Genomic DNA, 22,434 nt, shown 5'->3' on the forward strand with positions numbered 1-22,434 from the left:
TTTGGACATACTGAACTGACAAGCTTAAAGCCTATATATAAATGAAAAATAAAAACTGAAAATGCTTTCACTTGAAAGGCAAACCAAGAAGTTTAAGGCACTCCCACCTATATATTAACTTGTTCCAGAAACCAAGGAAAGACATATTTTCATACCTCTCATGTCAAAATTAAAAGGGCATCATAAGGTGTCATAAAAGCAGCATAAATTCTGCACTCAGACTTTCTTCTTTAGTTTCAAGTCTTCTGAATACTTGAACTTGTAGTCTCCGCAATCAGGTAGTTTTATCTTCACCTCAAACATGGTTTGCCTTTCAGGCTGGCCAACGATTTGGGGTTTGTTTTGCCCCCCATCGGCATCTCAGTGCATTTGCATGAATCACACCAGTTGATATCCACACTTAGGAAGCACCTGCAGAAAAATATCTACGTGTATTGCATACATTTATGTCAAAATCATGGTGTGCTATTACCTACCAAAATAAGAATGAGCTACAGAAACCTCAGAACTATCCAGACAGGAATGCCTCTGGATTTTGTAGATGAAAAGGAGCTGCCTGATCTAGGAAATGTCACTAGTAATAAACCTACTTTGAGAGTATCTCCAGCTGAGCAGTTATGTGTACAGAACAAGAGTAATGCCTTTTATTTTTCTGCTGTTAAAAGAAAAATTATCCTTCTCACCAGTTAATGGAAGCCTGCCTTGCAAGACAAATTCCTGCTGGATGCCATTTCTCAAGACACAACCTGATATAGATGTATGGATGGGGGAGCAGGGGGGTTTCAGTGATAAAAAGAAATACAGGCAAAGGTCATATGCAGATTTATGAAAAATAAATTTATTACATAACACCTTGTTTTAACAATGTTTGATTTTTTTTTTTTACTCAGAATACTTGTGTCATTCATGTAAAATAGTTTGATACAGTACATTGTATGTAAGTTTTTCCTCATAAATTCTAAGGCTCTCCTAACACCTTGTTCCTCTGCAGTAGGAATGGCACCCCTAAACAACGTGCGAACATTAAAAAAAAATAAATTTAACTGAACAAAATTTAAAATCCACTACACCAAGCTGGTTCTCAAAAATCATGACAAAATATCTGAATGGATGCCGCACCTTTTTAGGAAATATCATTCATGCTTTTTTAATCCCAAAGCATGCTCACAAATCATTAACACCAACAGGAAAAAAATAAAACACTGTCTATGACAATCATTTTAGTTTGTTTGCTGAACCAAACATGTTTATATCAATGACAACATACTTATTTTACTATCAAATAGCAGCTTTAATACCAGTCAAGTCATAGATTTCAAAACAAAAACTTATGTTGGAAATAAATCTTTGGGACGTTTGTAATTGCTGGGAAAAAATGCAAACCCTTTCATGTTCTTAAAAAAATCTCATCATAGCAATCGTGTTGGTCATAAAACATTGATCTAGGTGGAAAATGAACCAACCCACAAAAGTCACTAAAAATAAACGTCTATCAAAACTGTCTGAGAGTTACGGTTAGTTTGCTTTTTTTGCCATGGTAACATATACTGTATGCTTCAAGTACCAGTTCAAAGATGTCGTGTACTATTGGTCAGATGAAGTTGTTACATCAAGAGAATTCACCACATACGACAACAAAAATGCTTGCCCCTAGCACATTTCACAGCTTCACCTGCTACAGACTGTCACTGAAAAAAACGCATCGGTCAGTCTGAACCATGTCAAGTAAACTACAGAAGTAGCATATCCACAACACAAACCGTGCTAGCACTTTCTTTTCAAGTCTAACCCCAAGACCAGGTACAACGTGGGAGCCCCCAGTCGGCCCCGTGGCCGGGGGCAGGCGGCGGCGGTGGGACAGGTGGGAGGTGTGGTTGTACAGTACATTCTCTGGCCCAAGGCGGGCTCCTGGCACGTGGCCGGTCCTGCAGCATCAGTGACGGCGCATCCAGGGCACCGGGGGCAGCTCAGTACCGGTGCGTCTGGTGCGAGTACTGCGGCGGCTGCTGGGAGGTAGCTGAGTACCCCATGCTGCTCTGGGGCTGCGATGTGCTTGGTCCGGGGTTGGGGTAGGCAGCATGGGGGTTGGAACGCTGCAGGAGGAGAGCACAGACACACAGCCCTTCGTAACACGGACATGGCAAGATAATTGCACCTAATGACTCGTTTCTTCAACAGGCACCCAACCCGGCACACGTGGTCTCAGAGGAGCTGCGCTTCCAGGCTTTGTTTCACTTACTTACAGCAGGTAACAGACATCAGGAATACCAGATTAGGAAGTGACAGCTGCCAGCCTTCTACTATCCACCCTAATAGCTTCCTGGGAATCTTCACCCATCACAGTCAAATCTCCAGCCAGCCCTCCAAATGGCTACTGTGCACCTGCACATGACACTGGGCTACCACCACTCAGGGCAGTGGTCTTCTCCACCTGCTCCCTTCTCCTACCGGGAAGGTGGGCTGGGATGGAGGTCCAGGTGAGGCATCTTACTGCTGATGAGCCACTCTGCCTTATTCTGGAGATTTTCACACACAGAGGATAACTTGCCACCATTTTGTGTCACCTAGGAGTACAGGCTGAGAGCACTGTGACTGGGCTAAGCTGTCATCTATCAGAAGCCTTAAAATACTTGAAGGAGAGTTTAAAGACAACAGTGACACGTTCCTCAGTGGAACCAGATATTTCAGGCAAAAACGTCCTTAGATTGTGGTGGCTTGGGAGGTTCAGGTAGGACATTAGAGGAGGGACCACTAAGGGGCCAGTACAGCACTGGAAGAACCTGCCCATAGAGTCTGTGAGGTCTCTCTCTCCATGAAGGTTTTTAAGACTCAGCTTAACAAAGCCATGCTAATCTGAGTGAGAACTAGCAACAGCCCTACTCCAAGTGGGAGACTCGGCTAGATGGTCTCCAGAGACCCCTTACAACCAGCACTCCCACAATGATTTGAGTGGAGCATTCATCATTGCAAGAAGCTCTCAGCAAACCAGCAACTACCTACTTCAAATTTAACTGAAAAGTTATTATTTACTGATCATGTGTTATAAAGGAAAGAAGGACTGCCTATGAGATTTGCAATATAAGTATCTGACTACTTAGTAGCATTTAAGATTTCATTAAATTAACATAATTTCAGTACATTACTGTGCTGGTTTACATGCCCTCACAAACTTTGCAGCATTTAGAAACGGTGGAGCTTTTGAATTATTGATATCACAAGATGCATTATGTTTTTTTAGGAAAAGCTGCTTCTAGAAGAGGACTGGAAACTTCTATAAATTAACTATTCCAGGACTAGGGTATTGCTACTGAGACCTGAAAAGGAAATAACTGTGGTGAACCAACACCCTGAGAAAGTAAAATATTAAGTCATGACATAAAAGAGGAACTCCAATTTTTTTCTTGTTGTACAGCATTTAGAACAGAAGCTATAGGCAAGATGCTGAGATGATGGCAGAAATAAAAAAGGCATACTCTACTTGTTAACACATGTCCACAGGAGTGAGCTAACACCTCTACAGAAAAGGGACAGAAATGGCTGGACCAGCACTTAATGTCAGTGGGAACAAACCAGCCCTGCTGAGCCACACCATTAGCACAGTGACTGAACTTTGTGACATTTGCCTTCAGCCTTGAGAGAAGGACTAAGTTACTCATCAACAGAAGGGTCACAGCTCTGGGTCACCCTTCTCCATGTAACAAATACAGGATGTACTTCAAAGAGCAAAAATCTTGAATGTTGGTTTTGCCCGCGTGTGGCTCCTGCACGTAGGAAACCATCACAAGTTTAACCATTTAAAACTGACCACTCACTTCAGTTGTAAAACACTCCCCACATCCTGACTTTTGAAACAGATCTTATTTTAAGACAGATGCAATGCAAAGTCAGATTCTTTCCTGACACCCTGAGCAACAAATGGCTTTTGTTTAAGAACAAAAGTAAATATCCAATCCTTTCTAAATGCCATTAAGCACCCAAAGGGTTATCACAAGCAAAAGCTCACAGTAGTGGAATTGCTCCAGCCTGTTTAATCACATTGCCTTTGGGAGTGTCACATTGCAGATTTAAACAAGGAGGCAAGAAAGTCTGCGTGCCATGTGTCTACTATTTTTATGCATGGCAGAAAAGGATACAAGGTCAGTGTGCCCTGCAGAGAATAATTTGACTTCTGACTGAATGCAGAAACTGTCTTAGTGTGCCTTGCCCAGGAGATGGCAATCCTTCTTCACAAGCTTTATATGGGGAATTTGAGCAAATCAAATGAAGAACAAAGGAACAGGTGTTTGATTAAAACAGAGGGCTGTATTGTAATGTTTGTTTTCCCTCTCCTCAAGTTACTGGATCAGAAGCAAAAAATGTGAGGAATTTTTTTCAGGGGGACCTGAAACCATCAGTTGGAAACTCTTAACTGCTTTTGTTCTAGTGCTAGCAAGTTCAGGTCTACTGTCTTTGATTATCCTATTTTCCAGATACCTTAATCAATACAAATCCACTAACTGCCTCTTTGCAAGGCTAGGGGCAAAAGATTTTATTTTATTTTTATTTATTTATTTATTTGAAAACCAGGTATTTTCCCTCCTAGAGAAACAGCAGAAAGACTGGTCAGGAGCAGTCAAGTTACCAGTAGGATCTCCTGAGACAAAAAAGCAGCAGTTATTATCTTAAGGGAAAAGCATTCTGAAATTATGTTTGTCAGTAAGTGCTGCCTGCAGCTGTAATCCCAGGATGGATATCTGTGAGTACAAAAATTTTGATGAGCACAAACTGCAAACAAACCAATGCCAACTCCGGCCCAGTAATTTGAGTCCTCTGACTTGTCAGCCAGCAAACCTCAGCTCTGGCTCACAGAACTGGGAGCTGAAGTTTGTTCAAAATGCCACAACGCAGCAGCAAAATGAGGTGAAGGGGATGTAAATAGGGCACGTAAATGGGGCTCCCTGACACACTATACACAACCTCTGAATTAGCCTCCTTAGTTGTGTGCCTTCACCCGAGGCAAGAGTAGGAAAGTTACAGCTGCATTTGCCTTCTGCTCAGTGTGTGCGTTTTTAAGAAGTGGAAGAAAGAGCCAATTAAAAGGCCAAAACAGCAATTGGCTGCAGCTTGCCAGATTGAAAGGAATGAAACTCCTGTTAAGAGTTCCTGTGATGGATAATACTACTAAAAGAAAGATGACATTTATACTTAGAGGCACCCCACCCTACAGAACTATAGTTAAGGCTGACCACTGTCTCAAACAGCTCTAAAAATGTATATTGTTCAAGGAGAATGACTTGCAAACTGATGTGTTATTGATGTCCTGGGATAAAGTGAACAAAGGCACTTGGGGACTCATATGAAGGGTCTCAGTCTGAAAACTATCTTATTTTATATTTTTGTAGTACTTTCAAGTTTTGGCCAATGCTGAGAGTACAAAGATTTAGGTAAGAATGAAGGTAATGCCCCCAGGCAGCTTCTGAGGCTATCTGGTACTCTCAGGGACAAACTCTGAAAGGTGAGATTTCAAAGCCCACTGGTGGTTCATGGAGAAGCCATATCAAACTGAAAAGCAAGTTGACAGCAGCAGATTTACTGACTCCGTTTTTCAACTGTCTCTACGTTTTGCTACAGACTATAAACCCAGCTAAGTGGGTTTCCATTCCAGAGTCTCACATTTAGATATTAATCTTTAAATTAACTGAAAACACTGCCAATAGTTTCCAACTTCTCCATCTTTTGATTTTATCCAAGACTGTCTGCCAACTGACTAGCTGTACTGTGCATTCCATGTGAATCAGTATGCAATGGTTAGTTCCTGCAGGCTAACATTTCCAGCAGCATGCCTCCTCTTGAAATCACCTATTCCCCAGGCTTGCAAAAATCTGCTGCTCCCTAACTGCTCCTGTGAATCATTTGAAGTCTTCCCTGCTCCTATTTTGTAATTTCTTAGGTTGTATTAACTAAAGGTTCTGTTCTTAACTCTCTTCTCCCCATTCTCCAGCAGTAGCCTCATCCAAACCCAAAAACTCAAGTATCATTCATTGAGATGACACAGATACTTTTATACTCCAGGTTCTGATTTCTTAATACCTGAGCACAAGCTCAAATGCAGGAAGGCCAGAACTCAATTTTCATGTTTTCCTGTAGTGTTTTTCCCCAATGGGCCTCCTCACCTTCCTCACTCATTGACTGCCACCACCTCACCTGTCTTCAGATCTGCAATATTTGGCTTACTCAGCCTGGAATCTCCCTTGGTCTTCAACAGAGATTATGACAGCATCATGCCAAGTCTTTATTTGTTATCCAAAATTCTGTTTCCCCATCCATTAATCCAGCTAAAACACTCGTTCAGATTCTTATTTCACAGCAATATCCTCTGCCTCCTACCATTACAGGCTTGTTCAAGCAGGAAATGGCATTTTTAGCTGATACAGAGCAAGGCATAACAGGCTCCAGGTCCATAACTATTAGCATTCCCTAATATGAAGGTAATAATTAGTAACTATAATAATGTCTGATCCTAATTTCCTGACTACTAACCTAAAGGGCATCAGGGTATCAAATCATCAACTAAATGAATCTGAAAAAAAAAAAAATTCAAAATATGCCAAAAAGTAACAGTTAATACAGCGACAATTACAAAATTCATTTTTTAGTTTGAAGAAACAGTGCTCTAAACATGAAAAACAAATACACAATACGTGAATAAAACAAAATACCTGATAGTCTGAGGTCATAATAAGTCCACCTGAGGTAGTGGTAGGAGGAACAACTCTCACTTTTTTCAGTGGGGGTCCCTGCGTGTGACTGTTGTCCTGGTTCCCTGGATGACCAGTTCCATTAGTATGGTTATTGCCCTGCTGCTGCTGCTGGTTCTTCTCAATTGTTTAAACACAAAGAAAAATTTCAACTCAAAAGCAGTACATGAAATAACATGAAATCAGGAAATAGTATAAAAGCCAGTGAAACATGGTGATACTGTTCTTCTAGTACTTACTTTGTCTCCTTTATCATCTGGTTCTTCTTCTGTTAAAAATTCTCGTTTTGGGTAAGGGATTTGACAACCTGCAAAAACACTGTCCCCCAAAAAAGTCTATTTATCACTGTATCAGAACAGAAGGGATAGACCTGTAAGATTCACACTTCACCCATGAAAGTTTCAAGTTGCCTGAGCCATCAATTAATACCTGTAACTAAGGGAGAAGTTTTGTTCCTATCATCTAAACTTTGTAAAAACATATTCACATTTGATTTTAATGCTCATTTGACACTTATACACTAACTTAAGCTCCCAAGATTTTTTATTTTTTTTTGTTGGCTAGAAAGGTGCATCACCTGTTAGGTATCTGCAAGGGCACAAAGAACTATCTCACTACAGCTACTGTGTAATTCACAGTCTCAGGACTAACTAAAAATATTCCTGGAAACTTCACTGACTATTAACAAAACCACCTGCAAAAAAAGTTTAAATGTTTAAAAGTAAGTAGAAATTTCACCTGTCAATTCATATCTCACAGTCCACATGGATTTGCTACTGCTAGTACAAGCTAATATTTACCTGCCCTTCATGTAGAATGTATTTATAATAAAGTCTCTGTACACCTGTTAGCAATACTCACTGTGTATTCACGTTAAAATGTCAACCTTAATTTGAGAAAAAAGCCAAACAATATTCTAGAAGCAGTTTCTGCAACAGCCAATCATTTGCATGACTTTAAATCACAGAGACAGGCCAGGAGATGCTATAAATAATCCAGTAGGCTTTAGTGAAATAATTTCATTTTTAATTAATTCCTTATAAGTATACATATTTTATAAATTCTTCCCTTCGTAAGGGTAGAGAATCACAGACAGGATGTACTAATAGATTTCCTAAAAGGGTGTACAGTCATGCTCTCTGGCTAGTCTTCTGGAAGAGGGGCTTAATTTTTAATGAAATCATTCATTGTCCATAAATTTTCTCCCTTTTGTAAATCTGCCTGTACAAACAAAAAAGAGGAGTGTCTACAGGAAATGGATTTAAGTTGTTAAGGATGACAGCACAGAGACACAGAGTTGACTTTCCCCACCCAGTGAATTTACAACAAAGGCTAAGACAAAAATGTAAACTAATTAGAGACTGTCATCTGGCATTCTGAGGCAGAGAAGTGGACCTGCGGGCACTTAGCAGTTGTCTACCAAGATCAGTAGCATGCATAATCAACCTGTCAGTGAGTAACAAGATTAGTGCTGCAACTAATAGGATCAAAGTTCCATAAAGCAGGAGATTAATAAAAATGCTGCTTAATTTTAAAAACCACGAATGGCATTTTAGTGGTTATAGCTTTCTTCAGTTGTTAGACACTATTTAGCTCAATATTCACAAACATACTCAGGGCAGAGAGAAAGCACAGCTCTAAAGCATCTCTGAATGTACTGAGAGGTTAATAAACTGACCACTTACTCGGACGTGGGAAGAGGATCTTCCAAGAAGTAAGGATCCTGCATAGCCTGTTCTGAGGTAATTCTCTTTATTGGATCCATAGTGAGCAGTTTCTGAAGCTGAAAAAAAGAAGAAGAAGGGAAAAAAAAAAAAAAAAAAAAAAAAAAAAAAAAAAAAAAAAAAAAAGGAAACAAAGAAAAAACACCTTTACATTACCAAAACCATTTATAGAAACTTCACTGTATTCCTGAAAGACAAGATGATACAAATGTATCTGAACTCAAAAGCCTAACCATAAATGGCAAAACCACATTCTTCTCTCCTGTTAAAATAGTAACTTCATTTCTTATCAAAGGACACCTATTTTCACTTGCAAAGCCCAGGACACTCAGTTCTAGATACAAATGTTTTATCAAAACCATTCAAAAAGTTTCCACAATGTACTAGAAACTTTAATCACAAAATAATTTGGGTTGGAAGGACCCTTGTGAGGTCAGTTAGTCCAGCCCCCCCGCCACAGGCATGGACACTTTTAACTAGACCAGGTTGCTCAGAGCCCTCTCCAGCCCAGCCTTGAACACTTCCAATGATGGGCCATCCAGAACTTTGTGCAACCTGTTCCAGTGCCTCATCACTCTCTCAATAAAGAATTTCTTCCTAATATCCAATTTAAATCTACCTTCTTTCTCTTGTTCTATTAAAAAAAAGTTCCTCTCCAGCTTTCTTGGAGACCCCCTTCCAAGTACTGAAAGGTGCTCTAAGGTCTCCTGGGAGCCTTCTCTTCTCCAGGCTGAACAAGCCCTGCTCTCTCAGCCTGTCTTCAGAGCAGAGGTGCTCCAGACCTCTGATTACCTTTATGGGCTGGCTCTGGACACAGCACCCCAAGTGAGGCCTTATGAACTAAGAACACCAGACCATAACTACTTTATTTAGCTCTAGTCCTGAGCTGCAGTGATGCATTCTTGAACTACATGTTTCTTATCTAAAAAGTCTGGTGTACATGCATATATTTCGCTCCATCCACCTAAGCAGCTGTGTGGAATAAAGCTGTGCTGGAAAAGCAACATGAGATAATCTTCAGATACCCCACAGAAAAATAAGAGTTTTCATGTTTCACCAAAACAACACAGTGTCCAAGGCAAAACTACACCATGACAAATTGTCAAAGACAATGGTCTTTAAAACAAATGCTTCGCTTTTAACCTGCAGTGTTTTTTTTAAAAATTATGGATCCAATAAGAAAATACATATGTAAATAATATTAATTTACATTTCCTATTCATACTTTCAATAGGATTCATACATCCATCTTTTTAAATAGATCCAGTGTCGTGATCTAAGTCTGAACTGGTCATCTCCTTTCACTAGCTCTGAAGTGAGAATTCATAACCACAGTGCAACTCTCCACACTTCTAAAGTGGAGGTTAAAAAGTACATTTCCCTCCTCAGCCTTCAGTTTTGACAGCATGGTTAAGAATGTGATAAGTATCAATTACCACCATCAACCCAGTTTTGTTTTTCACATCATCCATAAGAACTCACAGTAAGTTGTGTCAGCTTTCTGAGTCTACATGAAGTTTTTATAGAATAGCATGTTGAACAAGCCAATTCTTACTCTCTCAAAAAGCACTGCCAAGAGCCAGAAAAAAGAAAAGGCAAAACATGACAAAGAACTGCCAACACACTGAGAAATACAAATAAAAAGAACTGCAAAATTCTAGCATAACTTCTGATGTTTGGATTCTAGAGTGCCCATCACATGCTGAGAAGTCTTGGTCATGATCAGCCATACAAAAAGAAATCAAAATGACTCTGCAATCATTATCTACCCAAGGCACCAAAACTTTGGTCCTGGCCCCTTGAACAGATGCTGCACAGAATTGAATCTTCCACATATTATTACAAATATTTTCTATTTTAAAAACTGCTTGATGTAAAGCAGGCTAAATGACACAACAAAAATGCAGTAAACTTCATACATCATCAATGAATGAGACAATCACTATAGTTCACAGGGACCAAAGTAAACACGTGGAAGATCGAGAATCACTAAGTTAACCAGAAACAGCAGCTGTTAACCACCCTTCAGGGCATAAGTAAGTAGAAAAAAAATCAAGAATGTCGAAGTGGAAAAATAGTAAGCTGCAAAAGCAGGCAGGAGCTAAAGTTTTCTTAAGTTAACACATCAGTTCTGCCTGTGAAAAGGGCCCATGTAAAGAATGTCTGTAAAGAGGGAAAAAATCTGATTCATTCAAGTTGGGAAATCAAAACTATTTTTTTTGGCACAGACAACAATCTCTGGATTTACATATTTTAAAATGTATTATAAACATCTTTTTAATCTTTTCTGATGCAGAGAGCAAAAGGCAAAGACACTTGTATCTTAATAGCTGTGAAAGAGTAAGATCTTGGAATACCTCTGGTAGAACTGGTACCAAGAAATTCACTGAACTTGTTCAGACTTTGCTGGAGTGGCCCAAGGCATTCCTCAGCAGTTGAGCTTAGCCTCAAACAAGAGTGGAGACCCAAGACATGTTCAAATTTTGGCAGGTCCTGAAGAGTACTTTAAGGCATTACTCTGGAATGCTCAGGTTTTTTAAATGGGATCCAGTGAACTGTTCTGACAGACAGCAGTTAGCAGAAAATCGAGAAAGTTCTATTACAGCTAATGAACTTCACAGTACTTCTCTCAATTCCAGAGCCATGGGAGGTACAAAAGACACAGCTACATCTACACTATAAATGCCCTGACTGCATTTTAGCTTCCTTGACACTGACTGCTGGCATCCAAACAGCACAAAGCTCCCTCTCTTGCTATCAGCTATATTGAGTGAAGGTGGGTGAGGTACCAGTTGAGGAGTGTGTTCAGTCTGGGGTCCAAGTTCCAACTCCCCTTATGATCCTGTAGTTCAGCACTAACAGATACAACCAAGGATGGAGGAGTGGCAGTGGTCTGGTAAAGGACACCATTCCTTGACTCTGCATGTTAATATAACCACTGCTTTTTGGTACAAACACACTGAACATGTTCACACAGTTAAAATCCCCTTGTGCTACAGCACAGCAAAGAGAAAACTCTGCAGTGAAGTGTTTTAAACTATTTTTATACGACTATTTTGTGTCTAGTTTTGTTGCCTCACTGAAAACAATTTCTAATCTTTCAAGACAGAGAACACATGAGAAAATTCAGATTGGTTTGGACAGAGTATTCATAACTTGTAAGAGAAGCTAATTCATTCAGAGATAGTCTTGCTTTGGACATCTCTCAGAGAATACTGGTTTCCTTGCTTATGTAAACATCACTAGTATTTCACCAACTTTTAACCTCAGAGAGCAGAGACACTTCACAGTAAATTATGCATAACAGTACAACTACAATCATTACCTCATTCAGCTGGTTGTACTGTTGGGTTTAATCTGAACTTTAAATATATGCTTTATTTTAGACTGATCTGCTTGGAAATCCCCATTCAAACCTGCTCAAGCAGTATGCCACAAGAATATTGCATGAGATCTAGTCTGACTGAAGGATAAATTCCAGAATTTATACGAAGGGAAGAGTACTGAACAGAAAAAAAGCATCTGTTTAAAATCTGTTTGTGTCTGATTATTCAGGAAGGTACAGCTGCCAATGATTTGAGCAAAAGCCATGTGGCCCTCAGATGCCCAGGCCTCTCCACCATCTTTCCTTTTCTCCAATTTGTTCCTCTCACCTCCAAGATGAAAAACCTTCTCCTTTTCCTCCCTCACTCCCATCCACCTCCCAAATAATCCGTTTACTTTATCATTTCAGCCTGAAAACATTTAATCTGAGTAGGAAACACCAAGATAAGGAGGATGTCCACTCAGAGACTAGACACCCTTAAATCCCTTCTTCTCCATATCTAAATACATGTATAGTTTCTTGTAGCAACTTGAATGTTCTTTAAAACACAGACAAAAAGACTCAGTATTTTCTGAAACAACACAACACAAGCACTTCCAGGGCTGAGCAAGCGCATAATTTTAACTGGAGTCTTCATAAAGAATGTTATACATTCTAGAGAGAAAGTAACTGTTGTAAGGGTTCTACGAAGTATTCATAAGAAAGCTACAAAAGATTAGTGAACTAGGAAAACATATTAAAAATTTCCAAACTATAAGTCCAAGTCCTAAGTTAATTTTCTTTTTAAGTCTGTAAGATGGAAGGTACCTTAATAGCCATTTTGTCCCAACCCTCCTGCATTGGGCAGGGGCACCTTCCAGGCTGATCCAAGTCACATCCAACCCGGTCTTGAAACATTTCCAGGGATGGGGCATCCAGAACGTTTCTGTGCAAACTGTCCCAAGTGCCTCACTATCCTCACAGTCAAGAACTTCTTCCTAATGTACAACCCAACTCTAGACTCTTTCAGCTTAAATCCATTACCCCATGTCCTATCACCACTTGCCCATGCAAAAAGTTTCTACACATGCTCCCTTTACACATTGCAAGTCTGCCCTAAGGTCTCTTCAAAAGCTTAAAAATGAATATGGAAAAAATCAGGCATATAGGAATTTTTTAAAAGTAAAAATGAGCTAATGAAAGTATGCAAAGCAGCAAAATGGCTAAGGATTGCAGCAACACTGCAAATATAACTACAGGCTAAACACTTAAAGAACAGAAACTTCAAAATACTTGACACTGAACCCAATTCAGTGAGTGACACTCAGAATTATTTTATCCATGTGAGAAGATAAAGTGATTTTGCAATTTTTATACTGCAGAGTATCAGTTATCCCTAACTTTATAAAATTAGTTAAAGTGGACTTGACACCAGCTCAACTCTTACTTTAAACAACAGTAACATATATGAGGGATTTGATTTTTTTATGTGTGCAGGAACTTACCAAGTGGAACGCCTTACTATCTGGTTTAACTTTATGTTTTTCCATATATTTGATAAGGCTGCAGTTGGTATACCTAGAAAAGGAAACAGAAGTGATATTACTAATATACAAATCATCGATACTGCAAAGTTTTCTTGGTAGCCACAAAACATATTAATATTAATAGTGCAAATCCAATAACCAGGGAAAAACCACAACTATCAATACCAGAGATTGCTTAAAAATCAGAACTGCAGAAAGGCATGTTTCCCTCACATCCTTATAAAGGTATATCACATCCACACAAAAAGCACACTTTTAACCCACATGCAGACAGCAAACATCAACTGGATTTAAACTGCTTGGTAGCAATTTTACTACAATATTGTTTGATCCTGACTATTTCTCATGATAATGAAGCTAGAGATAAATACTAAGCTCCTCTGAATGCTCTCCTGCAATCTACAGGTTGCTACAAGAACAGTCATGTATACATATATATTTTTAAGAGAAGCTCAAAAAAAGGTTTCTAAAAGGTTGCAATAGCATGGCAGATGCAAGAAATGTAACTGTACAGCCTCAAATGCCTCAGCACAGAAATTAGGCAATGGGGTGGCATTTTAACTGCAGGTATTAGCCTGTGGCAATGTGACAGCAAAGCTGAAGGGTACTTTGTTTTTTAGGCACTGTAAGCTACCCTAGACACAAACATGACAATTATACCCACTGTTTGCTGGAAATGGTATTAGGTAACCAGACCCCTTTTAAGCAGCTATTACAGAAAATCACTGCCAGTACCACAGATTTGGGAACAGCTGTGCTTTGACATATTTCAGAGCTGCATGGGGTCTTACTGGCATCACCTGTTTCACACCTGCCACCTTACCCTTTACAGCCTCTCTGGCTACTCTTCTGATCCACACCACCTCAACAGGCCAAGTTCACCACATGAAACAACTTTATTTATCATTTTTCATAATCCAAGTCATACCAATTTCATAGTCCTTGTTTGGCATCTACATAGAAAACACCCTGAACTGCAAAAATTAAGTGCAGGAAAGAGATATAAAATATGCTTTATTAAGAAAGCTTAATTCAGACTTACGTGTTTCTCCGGAAATCTTTCATTAAGGTTGAATGTTCTGGCATCTTTTTAATGTCTTCCCAATCTTTATCTGCAAAGCAGCATTAATTATTTTTTCCCTTTCTCTCTGAGTAAAAAAAAGCATTTCCAAGTATCTCCACAGCCTTGATTTTTACATATTTTAAATTCTGCTTCTCTAATCTTGCCGTTACTTATGTCTTTGTACTCCCTAGCTCCTATTCCTTCATCATCTCTTCACAATAAATCATACCAACACCTTAGAGGTTCCAGCTGTGTGCTGATTAACTCAAGAACTTGAAAAAAGGATGCCAGCTACAGCTCCCACAAAACAATGCTGAAGAAAAACACATCAGGCCCTTGTGTTTGAACCCTTCGGGACTGTTATTTAATTGATTTAGACACAGCTGTGATCTCGGGACAGGAGTACACAGGACTTTAGCAAACCCTGACTCCTTCTAAGGGATTCTCTGTTCTGACAGCACTTCTAGTTACAGGAAAATGCCCAGAAGTAATTCTGCAAAGTAAGAAATACTGTTAGCAAACAATAAGTTAAGGAAAAGTAAAGTTTGCACACTCAAATTAAAGAATAATTCATCTCAGTGTAGACCAAGGCTGAAATGGATTTTAAAATAAATAAAAAACTCACTACCAGCACCTAGCCTCAAATGTCTTAAGGCCTGACTCTTGAAAAGGCTCTGTGAGAAACTAATTTGGTTAATTTGAAATCTTTACTACGCCTGATCACTACTGCAGAACACCAAGTTTAAAAGCGTTAAATTAATTAATTAGAGATACTTCTTTAATTATTACTTAGTTAAACAAAATATTCTCCTTTTCCTACCCCAGATACATCAGGAACTGTTTCAGATATGGCAAATGCCAATTAAAATGCAAAAAATTGCTGCAACTGAATTTAAAGCATTTCTTGGTAAGAACCAAAGAACTCCAAAGGTCAAACACAGACCATTAGAAAGGATTAATTAAATCAATCCGAAAACCAAAATGAGAGTATGATCTACTCATGTAAGCTATACAGAACCAATGTTAAACCCAAATGAACTACGAGGAGTATAAAAGGGTAAAATTCTAGTTCAAAAGCAGAATGGGACAGTATTGCTTGAAGAAGCAAAACTAAGGAGACAATATGCAAAGGCAACATTTCCGTGAATCTCATACAGCAGTACAGAAGCAATGAAGTACACACACACACAAAAAAAGCAAAATAAGAGCATGTTCAATGAAAAAATTCTAGAACCACACAAACATACAGACCACAAAAGTCATGTGAAAGGAAAAGGCAAGTCCAGAAAAAAAAAAAATTACAAGAAACATAATGAATAGTGGAGCAGGGAACACAAGCAGTGAGGAGAAAGATAAACAAAAAGTAAAAATAAGGCCCCTGCTACTCTGACTCCTGCCATCATGTGAACACTAGAAGACAAAGTATTAACTGAAGCAAGGCAACCTGCATAAAAACAAGATATGACCAACACTGAGGGGAAAATGCAACAAGTGATATCCCCACTGTATTTGTTCTGGTTCATACAACCAGTTTTCTTCCAGTTTAAAATAAAGAAGTATTTTCTATACCACCATCTTTCCACCAGGGGAAAAAAAAATACCCTCCATTACTTCCAAATGCTGTGTTTAATTTGGCATGAGTTAAATAAATGCATAATAGTCACTAAATATATATATTTTTGCTTGGTTTCATAAATCATCAGTTGCCTTCCAAATCGATAATCAGTAGCGAAGAAATGCAGAAATACTCCTTCTCATTTTTAATCATCCACCATTAAATACAATCTTTTAAAATAATAAAGCATTGGTACATGTATACACAAAGACAACCCTATCATTAATAAAAGGGAAAATATCTAATTTGACCATTGGATTCTAGATTTATAACTCATGAAATAAAGATTGTGTTTGAACAGCTCTGTTCCTTTGATCAGCTGCCACCTTCATATGCAAAGAAAGCAATATGGATATCTTTCTTTGAACAGCGGTGATAAAAAATACAGTATGTACCTGCAGGAAATCCCATTACATTGAATATTCTGTCCAGCTGGTCATGGTGATAAGGATTACTAGTTTTGATATCTTCTTGTCGACAATGGAATATTGGCTCTGATGTTAGCAGCTCTGCAAATATACACCCTATGGCCCAAATATCTTTAAAAAAGGAGAACAGAAATAAAACAAAAAAAACAACAAATGAATCTTTCCAAAAGCATCTGGATGAGGTAGAATGTTAGTGTTTAGCTTTTCAGAGATAAGGTTCCTGTATTGAAAATTTCAAGTTTCTATTGTAGAAGTGCAATACTTCCTCAACTTTTAGCTTTGAATGGAGTTACCCAATGCAGTAGCTACACAGGAGCTGAGAGAATATCATACAAGTTTTTGTGGGGTTTTTGAAGTGTAGTTACCGCTTAAGTGATAAAAAAATTAATTTGTTAAGAATAAAAGTGAAGGAAACTATTGGGGTAACTGTCAACACATAAAACACAAACAAAGAAAAGCCAACCAGCATCTTGACCTTTCAGTGCCACACTGTCCAGACCAAGAAATGTGCAATCACTGATCAGCTAAGTTTAAGTAGTAAATGACCCCAAAAACACAAGCTGAAAAGTAGCAGTATTGGTATAAACCAAATGCTATCCATAACCCCTTGAAAGAGAGTAACAAGTAAATTGCTACAAGCCCACACACCTCACAATTTTTCAAAACATTCATTAAAAAAATAAAACAAACCCAACAACCTTGCTCTTTTCACTGTTGCTTTCCTGTCCAATAATCAGATCTGAATTTTCCCAGCTGTTTTCTCAATTTTTTTCTAGTATATACAAACACAATTTTTAACTCAAAGTGGTGCTACACTGAGCCTTGAATGAGCAAGGTCATAAACAAGGACAAAAGCAAATAATGCAGACAGCATAACCCCATTACTCAGTTTTTACACAGTCATTTCTTATCTACACCAAAAGAACTATGTACTAAAGGCTGTGACTGCCCATGCAGCTTCACACACTGCAATCAGAAGAAATGGCAGTAAAGTGAGGGAACATGCAAATACAACAAATTAGGCAGTTTAAAGGAACATATAAAAAATGTATCTGATCCATAAAAGAAACACAGCATTAACAGAAAAGTAAACAAGAATACATTTAAGGCATAAACATTAGAGTTGCTGACAGAAACATGAATATGATCTTTAAAAAAACAAAACAAGAAAAAAAGATGGAGTTCTGAGGAAGACTTTCAGGTTACAGAAACAACAACACAGTGTGCTAACATATAACCTCCACGTCTGTGCCAAGTGGAGTAGCCATTAGGGAAACTATTTCCTCCCAGAACTGGTTGCCAGCCTTTAACACATCTTTTAAACCAGGCAACTAGAGAAAAACTTCCCAGTGCTCTTCCCTACAGTCTCTCTCCCTTTCATAGCAAACCTGATCAATCCAGTAAAAGTGAATCTCCCTCCAGTTTTCTGCTGGGTTGTTCCCCCTGTTCTACAGCCCACAAAAGCTCTGGCCATCTGTCATCTGTCTTTGAAAAAGACACAGAGGCTAAAATGCAGCTCAATTTCACAGTTTAGCTTCAGTGCAGCCCCTGTATTCTCCATTCTATATATTCTTTATTTCACATATTTATTACACTAGGTAATAAGCTCTGTAATAAAATTAATGCACTGTGCCTCACAGTCATCCTAATATGAATTCTACTAGCAGTTCAAAGATGCTTCCATATTTTTTTATAGCCTCTAACAGCATTTATGAAAGTCCTGTGTGAAAGCCACAAACTCAGATGGCATTGCAGGGCATTTTGAGGCAAACCCCAGTAATATATTTAATTTATATATATAGCCTGAGACCTCAGTAAACTAACCATTTTGTCAAAGATTAATGTTTCTTCAAGAAACAAGTAACATACCTTTAACTCAGCTACTGTCCTTTGAACAATTTATCAAAGCTTTAATATTTGGGCACAGTTTACATAAAGAACAAAACAGTACATTTTTGTCCAATTTACTTACCAATAGCTTTGGTATAATGCCTTGCTCCAAGAAGCAACTCTGGAGCTCGATACCAGAAGGTTACAACTACTGGATCCAAGTCTGCTAAAGGCTTCAGAGGTGAATTAAATAATCGGGCAAAGCCCATGTCAGCTGCAAAATTCAAAGAGAGATGCTTTAAAATTTGAGGGAAGCTAACAATCTTTTTTTTTTTTTTTTTTTTTTTTTTTAACAAACTGATGGAGTTTATTTGTTAGCACTATCATCAGTCCTAAATAAAATGCAAAGTTGGACTGTAGCAGATACGAACTCTCTGAGCAGATTTTCTTTCTGTAGAAGTTACTGGATGGCATCACCTATGAAGTATATCATTATAAATCATTACTAACATGAGTCATTTACAACAAAGAATTAACCATTGTTCTGAGGAAGTGGATCAACTCCTCAGGACACTGGGAAATCCTGACTCATTTTACCTGCTATTCTCTGGTAAATTACTCCCATTATTCCAGGATGTTTTTTCACAAAGCAGCAATTTGTAAAGTGAGCAAAATGCAGATTCTGCAAAGGTTAGAATGATTTATAATACATACATGCACATGACAAAAGCTCCCTCCTCATGAAGTTAGCTGTAGCAAGACTTCCTTCCCACAAAAACAGCAACTAAGCCTACAGCATCTGCCTCTCTGCTGATTTTCTATCAAGATGCATTTCCACCATCAATATACCAGTACTTAATACCATTCAGGCTATGATTTTAAAATTTTGGTTGTGGGCATTATATCATTAAAAACTGCTTTTTAGAACTTGTAGTATACAACTGCCTAGAAAGTTGAATGACTAAGTATAAGTCATACAGGAAAAAATGGGCAGCTTCTCCCATGAAATTGCTTTCCTGACCCACCAACCCCCAAATCCCAAGACAGAGTGACCCTAACATGTAGGGATATTCACATGCTGAGAAAGACTTGAATGAAATGAGATGAGTAGCCATCCTGAAGGAAAAGGACCTACATGCTATAGCTCAATGAGGGAATACTGAAGTGTAAATATGGGTCTCTAACTTCACTACACAACCCTTAATTATTTTTTCATATGCATTCCTATTTATGATTGCATTTAAAAAGTGAAACACTTTACAGTTTTCTACATTAAAATATCAATTACTCAAAATTGATCAAATAACTAATAACTATGAATAATAATAAAAATTGTTAGCAGAAAGTGAATTTATGACCCAAAATGACACAAAAAGCCTATAAAATTATTTTAAGTTAAATACCAGTTATGTATTTTTTAGGAAAATTAGTTACACTGGAAAAGTGGATGCCCTTGGTATGGGTATAAATTCTGCATTCTTTTATTGCTGTGGCAATCTTAACAAAGTAAGAAAAAAGTATCTACATTTTGATAACACACTTAGAAATCCAAGGTTCCCCTCCCTCTTTCCTGCTGGGAATGGATGGCTCAGAGGACTGGTGGCCCAATACAGAATCTTTCACCTGTCCATTAACAGAATCTGACTTAATTTAGTTGTTTACTAAGTTATTCTCAAATTAATTCAAAACTATAAATTAAGAAATAAATGGGTGGTCTATGTGCAATTACTAGCAAGTCGTTGTGGACAGCAAATATACCACCACTGTCGAAAGTGAGTCCAGAGGATGACCTACATTCTCTGTTTTGGAAGAAACCCTCCATGAAGAGTAAGGTATTATGAAGAAATTTTCCCTTCTGTTGTCCATGCTGTACTTGTTTTCTATGCAGATCTCAATCCCTATTGTCAACCTTAAAGTTCAGAAAGGCATTAAAAGCTTTCAGAGTAGGATCTGCAGAAGCATTCAACCCTCACCCATCACTCCCTAGATTCCAAAGGACAAGGGAAGGTCTAGAGCAGCACTGAATGCTCCCAGAAAATCCTACCCTGAATCATTATACTAGTGATTAACAATATAGTTCAGATAAACAAAACAGTAAGAGAACAGAGCAACAATGCAGAAGAGTAATCTCATAAAAGAAAGCCGGAGGGAAGTGGAAAAGATAAATTAGCTTTAAAAAACCCTTCCAAATGGGGCTGCATTACCATAACATGTAAGCAGGCTGTGCATTAGTAGCCTGATATTACAACACTGCCATGATAATGCACAGCCTAGTACAGTTTATTATTGTTAGACTACTGTTAATTTTTATTTATGTATTTAGTTTAAAACAATTGAACTTCTACAAATCATCCTCTCACTGCAATAGTAACTCCCACAAGAAAATGTTACAATAGTGTGGAAGAGTTGGGTCCATTTCTAACCTGGTACACCCCAGGCAAAGCATTTAGCATTAACTATTAGCTCTCACTAAACATTTTGGATAGATTTCTGTCTTTTCTGCACTTTTAAGATCCCCTGTGTTCATCTCCAAGGGACTTGTCTACTCTTTCAAGAATATTCTGTAGGCTGAATGCCATCTTTGATTCCCTTAGAAGATTTAAGGTTGTAGCAATGAGTTGTTCCCTAATTAGATCTTTATAAGCAGCAGCAAGATGTCATGGCATTAGAGGTAAATGGAGGAAATTTTAAAATCCCATTTCTTTCTCCTCCTTTCCTCCCAGCTAGTGGTCGTCTTTAACCCCACATGAAAATCCCCCACCCCACAGAAACACCCACTTAAGCAAAATATAATGACATTTTCCACTTTTTATTGATGAGGCTACAGCATTTCATTGTCAGAACTGGTACATGGGGCTAATGTGATGAAGCCAGTCATTCAGAAAACAGTATTTAGGCAATGTGCCCAGGCACATACTGGTATTACAGTGACTACTTTGGCTGGTACAACTGCACCTTCAGAACATTCTAACTTAAATGCTACACTGGGACTTATCAAAGATATAAACATACCAATTTTTACTCTTCCTCGCTCAGGACCTTCACCCATAACTAAAATATTAGCAGGTTTCTGTGGAAAAAAAAATAAATATACAATACATATACCACGATAAACCTAAACATTAGTCTCTGAAAAGTTAATTAAGCTTTGTTTTGCCAGTTTTAAACCAACTTTGTTTTGATAAAAATGACAAGTTTCTCTGTCACAGTGTGCAAGGACTCAGACACAGGCTCCCCCTGACTGCATCTTCCTCATGTTTCTTCTGGGTGTTGTTGTGCTCCAGCACCGCATTCCCTACTGACACCTGGGTGTCTGTGCTCAGCACACATGAGCTGGCAGCCACCAAGCACCTGGGGTTTCTACCCAAATCACCCTAGATCCTTTCAGTGGGAGGCAGTCCCACTGCTGCCCACCACCCCAGACAAAGGGATGGGAAGCCAGCTCTACAGCAAGTTTTGCCCAGGGTCATTAGGCACATTTGCAGACACATTGTACATAAAAAATACATAAGTGAGATACAGATGAAACATTACCATATCACTTGATATTGGAGAGAACACTCATCTAAATTCTTCCTATTTACAAGTGTTTACCAATTCACACAGCTGCAGAACTGGAAAGCACTGCCTTTATGTTATTTTTCTGTCTTTTATTTGTTTTACTATGGAGGCAAGTTAAAGAGCTAGAGTTCGGCTGGTTAGAAACATGACAACTCACTTCATAATCCTCTATTTTCTGCTGTCCTGTTTCTCATAATCCATTCTTAGCATCTGTAGTCAGAGGATTCCTCAACTCCTAACACAGTTTATATAATGAATCCTGCAGTGCTTATTTGGAGGGAAAAAAAGTAAAGAAACAACTAAAGCTGATAATGTATGCCAGACTTGTTCTCAAATAGAGTGATTTAGATAACCATTCATTCTGTAAATCCTGGACAAAACAGGGATTCCTTTTCAGTTGTGACTTGTAAGATTATAATAAGGCTGATTTACAGCTCTTGCTTTGCTTTTCCAGTTTAAATTGATCTGAAGGTAAGAGTACCTGAGCAAAACAGTTGAGACTACCTAAAAGTTAACATAATAAATCCTAGTATCTTTGTGGGATTTCCTAAACACATTCTAGGATATTCTCAAGCCCTCCTGAATCTATCAGGCTCTAATGTAAACACATGCAAAGAGGCAGAAG

General features: G+C 38.4%; 1 protein-coding gene across 5 annotated transcripts in view; it reads right to left on the bottom strand.

Annotated features, from left to right (window-relative positions):
• Positions 1-853: 853 nt before the first annotated feature.
• The window catches only part of CDK8 (cyclin dependent kinase 8), a 74,866-nt gene continuing 53,285 nt past the window's right edge, over positions 854-22,434 (bottom strand). For 3 of the 5 annotated variants that reach the window (XM_083855110.1, XM_083855108.1, XM_083855111.1), the window contains 9 exons: positions 21,261-21,318; positions 18,391-18,522; positions 16,386-16,529; positions 14,355-14,424; positions 13,271-13,343; positions 8,423-8,520; positions 6,977-7,055; positions 6,699-6,857; positions 854-2,093 (listed from right to left, as the gene is read on the bottom strand). In XM_083855110.1, the coding sequence (XP_083711236.1) occupies positions 1,968-2,093; positions 6,699-6,857; positions 6,977-7,055; positions 8,423-8,520; positions 13,271-13,343; positions 14,355-14,424; positions 16,386-16,529; positions 18,391-18,522; positions 21,261-21,318 (939 nt within the window). In that variant the 3' untranslated portion in view covers positions 854-1,967. The remainder of the gene's footprint in view (positions 2,094-6,698; positions 6,858-6,976; positions 7,056-8,422; positions 8,521-13,270; positions 13,344-14,354; positions 14,425-16,385; positions 16,530-18,390; positions 18,523-21,260; positions 21,319-22,434) is intronic. The other 2 variants (XM_083855109.1, XM_083855112.1) reach the window with 2 other exon arrangements.

This window comes from Zosterops lateralis (genome assembly GCF_965231275.1).
Source record: "Zosterops lateralis genome assembly, chromosome: 2".
Classification (NCBI taxonomy): Eukaryota; Metazoa; Chordata; class Aves; order Passeriformes; family Zosteropidae; genus Zosterops; species Zosterops lateralis.